Source organism: Photinus pyralis, unplaced genomic scaffold, assembly GCF_008802855.1.
Source record: "Photinus pyralis isolate 1611_PpyrPB1 unplaced genomic scaffold, Ppyr1.3 Ppyr1.4_LG10, whole genome shotgun sequence".
In the NCBI taxonomy this organism is placed as follows: domain Eukaryota; kingdom Metazoa; phylum Arthropoda; class Insecta; order Coleoptera; family Lampyridae; genus Photinus; species Photinus pyralis.
In genome coordinates, this window is record NW_022170250.1 from 6,498,407 (window position 1) to 6,506,496 (window position 8,090).

General features: G+C 34.9%; 1 protein-coding gene across 1 annotated transcript; it reads right to left on the reverse strand.

The window, feature by feature from the left end:
- Positions 1 to 5,414: 5,414 nt before the first annotated feature.
- Positions 5,415 to 7,584, reverse strand: LOC116160968 (zinc finger protein 99-like). The gene has a single exon (XM_031474122.1). It carries the CDS (start codon positions 7,392 to 7,394, stop codon positions 5,724 to 5,726), a length of 1,671 nt encoding a protein of 556 aa, XP_031329982.1. The 5' UTR covers positions 7,395 to 7,584; the 3' UTR covers positions 5,415 to 5,723.
- Positions 7,585 to 8,090: the final 506 nt, after the last annotated feature.

An 8,090-nucleotide genomic window follows, 5' to 3' on the forward strand; every position in this document is an offset into this window, starting at 1 on the left:
TAATAATTTATACTAAAAACCGCAAATTTGGGAGTTATTTTCGTTTTAGAATAGCGTCAAGAGAAAAGAGCACCACAAAATAATACTTATTAGTGGTTACATATCCACCTTAAGTGCATTCTAAATCTTTTAGATTGCCTTGTGTGACAACAGATGTTTGTCCATTCTGAACTTGTAAGTGGTTTCAAAATAGCACTGGCCACATTTTAAATGTTTGGAAGACTCGTGAGTTCTCAAAGTGCTTTCACAGTAGGTTGCATAATCACACTGTGTACATTTCACGTACTTGAAAATATTGTGAGTCACGAGATGATCTATAAGGTGGGCTTTCTGATTGGTTGAGTAATCACAGTGAGCACATTTTAAATCCTTAGCAGTCTTATGTGTTAACAAATGCCTTATTAAGTAGTATTTAATATTGGTTGCGTAATCGCAATGGGCACATTTTAAATCTTTAGCAGTCTTATGTGTTAACAAATGCCTTATTAAGTAGTATTTAATGTTGGTTGCGTAATCGCAATGGGCACATTTTAAATCCTTGCTCGCTTTGTGTGTTAGTAAATGTCTTTTAAAGTCGGATTTGTACGTGCTTGTGGTACCACATTGGACACAACGTAAACCTCTTGAAATGTTCGGTCGATTAGTGTGTGCGAAATCTTCAAAAGGTTTGTGCAACATAACACCATCAGATTCACTTTCCTGCTCTTCTTCTTTGCCACTATGTATCACATTACAAGAACTAGTCTCCTCAAATTCCACTTTTATTGTTTCAGAGACGTCATTATTAAGAAAAACCTCCTCCTCGAGGAATTCATTTAATTCTTCCTCTTGCTTAATTTCAACTTTTACAATCGCCGACATAACAATTTTTTTTTACAAACACGTTACTTCAAATTATCAAGTGACATGTGAACATAACAACGACATCTGTCTTGTTTGTAAAATTTTCAATGGGTCAGAAAGGGAAGGAAATAATAATTGGTTTCAGCTCCTTTGAGCCGTGTGCGAAATGGGCGCATTCAACTACTTTGCAATTGTAATTTGTTTATTTTTATTTACCAATAAAAGAAGTCGAGTTGTACATTAACCAACTAGAAATCTTGAACGCATCCCAAAGGTTTAATGTGGAAAACAGTAAAAAAGCAACATTTATATTAATTCAACAGGAACAATTAAATAATTCTAAATTACAAAAATGCGATACACAATGACAGATAAAAACTTACATCTATTATTTTACACACACACTTTGATATTCAGTAATTAAAAATAATTAATAATTTAGTAAATAAGTAAACAGTGTATTCTAACAGCGAAGCCTGTGATTGGAGTAGTGGCTGCGATTGATGGACTTCTTGGAAATTCTTCATGAAGCTAGACGGAGTGGCACAAATATGCACGGGCCCAAGGCTAAGATCATTACATATCTTGTCGTTAGTTAAATTTGTCTACAAGGCCATGTATTTTCCATCTTACTCCTTGATTGCACCAAAGATGAGTCACATCCTGTACTCTTCGCCCTTGCTCAGAATTTAGGTACCTGACCCAATGTTCCCAAAATTTGTTTTTAACCTTGAGTGTAACCAACGTGTATATGTACTTACTATCTTTGTTAACCACTACTTAAACTTGATAATTTTACAAATGATTTTGTTAACTAACTTTTGGACTGTATTAATCAAACTGCGAGGTTTTTCTCCGTCGTGCTCTTTTTACCCTTGGCTTGGTTTTTATTTTTTTCGACAAAATCAGTACGTCGTACGAAAGTAAGTCTAGGGACCAAATTTGCTCCAAAATAAATAGTGATTTCAAAAAGAGTTTTCGTTTTTAGCAAACTTAGTGGCGTACAATTGTTTGTAAGTTCAAACCCCGGACGGACGTCGCTGATGAAAATGTAAAAAAATCCTTTACGTCAAAAAATACTCCTTAATGATGAAAAGGTGTGTACAAAATTTCATAAAAATATCTAAGAGTGATAACAATTGATAAAAAACTCACTTTTTTCTTAAAATTTTAACACCCTGTAGCTCAAAAACTGAGAGGTTTAGGACGTAGTTTGATATCAACTTTTCTCCTTAGGTCCTCGATAGGCACTCAATTACTTAACACCCTGTATAGGTAGCAAGAGCAATGTATTTTAATTGTGTGTATGGTTTATTTTCTATAATATTTAAATAAAATCAATTGATACTAAAAAAAAATTTATTTATTTATATTGGAACCCTTAAAAACCGACAAAAAAAACTGGAACCGAAAATGACTGAAGTCACAGAACCGGAACCATTAAAAAATTATTCTACATAAGTAGTGCAGAACCAGAACCTATATTTCATATGGGTTCCAGAATTATATATTTACTTATATGTTGTATATTTACATATATACAACTCTGTGGTTCCAACCCCTAATGCTAACATGACAAAGGCAAGAGCCATTGTGGCAACGTTGAAAAAATTTGAATCCGAGGGTATGACACCTGATCGGATCGTCTCTGGTAGAACCCTGACCAGGACCCCCACGTTACACGGAGAACGAAGCTGAAATAAATCGCTGCAATGGCCAAAAGTTCATTTATTCTTAATTTATACTAAAAACCCGCAAATTTGGGAGTTTTAGAATAGCGTCAAGAGAAAAGAGCACCACAAAATGATACTTATTACTGGTTACATATCCACCTTAAGTGCATTCTAAATCTTTTAGGTTGTCTTGTGTGACAACAGATGTTTGTCCATTCTGAACTTGTAAGTGGTTTCAAAATAACACTGGCCACATTTTAAATGTCTGGAAGACTCGTGAGTTCTCAAAGTGCTTTCACAGTAGGTTGCATAATCACACTGTGTACATTTTATGTACTTAAAAATATTGTGTCTCACGAGATGATCTATAAGGCGCACTCTATGATTAGTCGCGTAATCACAGTGAGCACATTTAAAATCCTTATAAGCTCTATGTGATAAGTAATGCTTTTGTAAGTAGACATTACTATTAGTTAAGTAATCACACTGACTGCACTTTAAATCCTTCACTCTGTGTGTCAACAGATGTTTTTTCACACTGGCTTTATATATGGAAACAAAATCACAATGGACACATTTAAAATGACTGGCAGACTTGCGAGTTGTCAAAGAACAGTTAAAATCCGTATCATCTCTATGTGTTAACAAATGCCTTCGTAGGTAGACCTTATTATTAGTTAAGTAATCACACTGATTGCATTTTAAATTCTTCACCCTGTGTGTCAACAGATGTTTTTTCAAACTGGATCTATAAAGTGAAATCAAAATCACAATGAACACATTTAAAATGCTTGGCAGACTTGTGAGTTGTCAAAGAACTTTTATGGTCCGTCCCAGAATCACTCTGTCTACATTTGAAATCCATAGAAATCTTGTGTGCCTGGCGATTACTGTTAAGGTGGACTTTATTAATGGTTGAGTAATCACACTGAGCACATTTTAACTTCTTGTGTATCCAGAGATGACTTCTGAAGTGGAATTTATTATTGGTTGCATATTCACACTGAGCACATTTGAAATCTTTCATAGTACTGTGTCTTAGCAGATGTGTTTTCAAACTGGATTTGTAAAATGATACAAAATCACACTGAACACATTTAAAATGGTTCGCAGACATAAGGTGAGTTGTCAAATTGTCTTTACGATTGGTTGCAAAATCACACTGTATACATTTTAAATCCTTGGCAGTCTTGTGTGTTAACAAATGCCTTATTAGAGAGATATGGGTCCTTCGCCCACATCTAGCGGTATTAACGGGTAGCGCTATTTTGACATTAAAGGTATGCGCGATTTGATTTTTATAGTAACTAACGTTATTACCGTTAGCGCTTGACGTTATTTACGGAGGGATAACGCTGTGCGCTATTTCAAATACCGCATCGTTAGGTTCTGCGCAGAGATAGATGTTTAGAATTTTTGAGGTTAAGAGAAACTAGTGTTTTAAAAAAAATATATATTTCATTCTTCATAAGCCATGAGCAGTCCTAGTGGTAGTGGTCGTAATAAGTAAATAATCAACAATATCGAAAATGAAATAGCTAACCAATAATAAACTCTGACAATTATAAAAGATAGGTTATGAATGTTATAAATAACGTCACGCCAGTATGTAGTTTCCATATCTCTTAAAACAGCCACATTTACCGCATGACGTTAACTTAATAGCGCATGGCGTTATTAGCGTATACAGGCGCTATTTAATTTTTCCATATCTCTCTATTAAGTAGTATTTAATATTGGTTGCGTAATCGCAATGGGCACATTTTAAATCCTTGCTCGCTTTGTGTGTTAGTAAATGTCTTTTAAAGTCGGATTTGTTCGGACTTGTGGTACCACATTGGACACAACCTAAACCTCTTGAAATTTTCGGTCGATTAGTGTATGGGAAATCCTCAGGTTTGTGCAAAACAACACCAACAGATTCATTTTCCTGCTCTACTTTCCTTTCTTCTTTGCCATTAAAAGAACTAGTTTTCTCAAATTCCACTTTTATTATTTCAGAGAAGTCATTGTTACGAAAAACCTCCTCCTCGAGGAATTCATTTAATTCTTCCTCTTGCTTAATTTCAACTTTTACAATTGTCGACATTACAGTTTTTTTTTCACAAACACGTTACTTAAGGCCGCTTGACATGGAGCAATACTACGCGCAAGAACTTGCAGAAAGAAATTGCAAGGTCAAATCCTTGCATGCAATAAGCATTGCATGGTATTTGACATGGTGCAATTCTATTTCAATTGCCACATGTCTGCCAACAGAAGAAACATATGGATTTGTCAACAAAGTTGTTAACCTCAAATGAAAATTAAATTTTGATTGCTTGAAGAAACATGAAAATTACAAGAATAAATAAGATTAGTAAAAACAAGTAATGAGTGCGTCTCTCAGCATCACAGTTGCCGCCGCTGTATTTTACTAGGTTGGTGCCACAAAAACAACTAGATTTATCCCTAGAATTGCACGATTCATGCAAGAAAAATAGCACCGGTCCTATAAAAATTGCATGCAAGTCTCTTGCAGCAATTGATCAGCTGGCTTTGAACTGCGCATGCCTTTCGCAATTTTTCTTGCAACTTGCATGCAATTGCAATTTTTATTGCTCCATGTCAAGCGGGCATTTTATGAACATAGCAACGACATCGGTCTTGTTTGTAAAATGCTGTTTTCTATAGGTCAGAAAGGGAAGGAAATAATAATTGGTTTCAGCTCCTAGCATTCGTGCGCGAAATGGGCGCATTCAACTACTTTACAATTTGTTTTTTTTTTACTTAAAAGAAGAGTCGAGTTGGACATTAACCCACTAGAAATCTTGAGCGCAGCCCAAACAAAAGCCTGTGATTGGAGTAGTGTGGATGCAATTGATGGACTTCTTGGAAATTCTTCATGAAGCTAGACGGTGACACAATCCACGGGCCCAACTCACACCCACTATTCCATACACTGGCAAGTGGCACAAAGGCGGTTTCTGTTTAATCGTTACTTCTTATAGATACAACATTAATACACAACTGTGACAAGAAACAAAAATGACAAATTGACATATATTCACAATATTTTGTGTCCGGAGATGTTTCCTCAAATTGAAAAATGGAATTAGACACATTTTAAGTGTTTGAAAATCTTAACAGAATGTCTTAAAATCATATTTACAGGTGGTACACCAAGCACATTTGAAATTCGTAACAAAAGCTATCTTAAGTAATTAGTTAAATAATCATACTAATCACAGTGCTGTGTGTTAAAAGATGTTTTTTTAAGGTGGACCTAAGATTAGTAGTGTAATCGCACTGTGCACATTTTAAACTCTTTACATGCTTGTGTAGTAACAAATGTTTTTTTAAACTGGATTTATAAATAGACGCAAAATCACACTTGACACATTCAAATTGCTTGGGAGACTCGTGTCTTAACAGATGACTTCTCAAATTGCGTTTGAAGTTCGTTGCATAATCGCACTGTGTACACTTGAAATCTTTGAAAATGTTGTGTGTCAATAGATGATCTCTAAGGCGCGGTTTATTGTTGGTTGCGAAATCGCACTGAGTACATTTAAAATCCTTGCAAACCTTGTGTTTCACGAGATGATCTTTAAGGCGGTATTTATGATTGGTTGCGTAATCGCATTGAGCACATTTAAGCTCCTTAAGAATCTTGTGTGTCAGGAGGTGGTTTCTAAAGTGGGATTTGTCGTTGGTTCCGTAATCACAGTGAGCACATTTAAAATCCTTAGCAGCTTTATGCGTTACCAAATGCCGTCTGAAGTAGTATTTATTATTAGTTGAGTAATCACACAGTTTGCATTTTAAATCCCTCGCAGTGCAGTGTGTCAATAGATGTTGGCTAAAGGTAGACGTAGAGTTAGTTGCGAATTCACATTGTGCACATTTTAAATCTTTGATAGGTTTATGTAACAACATATGTTTTTTTAAACTGGATTTGTAAGTGGATACAAAATCACACTGGTCACATTTAAAACAGCTGGAAGACTGGTGTGTTAACAGATGAGCTCTCAAATTGCGTTTACTGTTGGTTGCATAATCACACTGTGCACAGTTTAAGTCCTTAAAAACCTTGTGAGTCAGGAGATGATCTCCAAGGCGAGATTTTTTATTGGTTGCGTAATCACACTGAGCACACTTTAAAGACTTGAAAGCCTTGTGCACCAGGAGATGACCTCTGAAGTGGGATTTATTATTGGTTGCGTAATCACACTGACCACATTTGAAATCCTTGGCAGCTTTATGTGTTAACAAATGCCTTCTTAAGTAGTCTTTATTATTAGTTAAGTAATCACACTGATTGCATTTTAAGTCCTTCACAATGCTGTGTGTTAACAGATGTTTTTTGAAGGTGGGTCTAGAATTGGTAGCGTAATCGCATTGTGCACATTTTAAATATTTTATTTGATTGTGAGATAGCATATGTTTTTTTAAGCTGGATTTGTAAGTGGATGCAAAATCACACTGGACACATTTAAACTGGTTGGGAGACTCGTGTCGTAACAGATGAGTTCTAAAATTACCTTTATAGTTGGTTGCATAATCACATTTTGCACATTTTAAATCTTTGGTTGCTTTGTGTGTTATTAGATGTCTTTTTAAGCTGGATTTGTTACTCGTTGTGTAATCACATTGGACACAACTTAAACCTCTTGAAATTTGCAGTTGATCTTCAGAACGTTTGTGCAAACCAACAGATTCATTTGCCTCCTGTAATTTTCTTTCTTCTTTCCAATTACATTTTACATTAGAAGAATTCGTTTCCTCAATTTCCAGTTTTATTGTTTCAGGGACATCACTATTGAGACAAATCTTCTCCTCAATGAGTTCATTTAATTCTTCCTCTTGTTTAACTTCAACTTTTACAATTGCTGACATCACAGTTTTTTACAAACTCAACAAAGGTCACTCTGTACGTGCAAGATAAAGGATAGGAATTAACGAATAGTTAATTGTGTTGTGTGAACTTATCAACGACAACTTCCTTGTTTGTAAAATAAAGTTTTCCATCGATCAAGAAGAAAACAATAATAGTTTCGTCAATGGTGTTGTACAGTGTATACATCAAAAGAATGGGCGCGTTCAACAACTTTGAAACTATAGTAGGAAGAACTATCTTTGCAGATGTATTCACTAAACTCCCGACATGTCAAACTGACGTTCAGTTGGCCAAATAAAAAGTTACTGTCGTTATGTTGGTGACAATTTCACTCAAGGTTTAACAACCTGGCCGCTGACACTTGATTTGAAATTATTTTATTTTGATGATTTGATGATCGCAATTATTAAGATTATGAAAGCTCGGAAATTTAAGTCGAAATAAATTACATTGCAAAAATAAACTTTGAAAATGGTAGTTCACCCGTCACCGAATAAAAATAGAAATAGGCTGGGGAAAAAGGACTTACCAATAAAAAAAACCAGCCGTCAAATTAATATCAAATTGTGTTGTAAAATTAATTGTTTGTAATGATGTGAATGAATAACATAAAATTATAACATCACAAAAAGTAGCAGGTAAACTTCAAGGGGTAACATATAGGTTAAAAACAACTTTTGGGAATTATGGGTCAA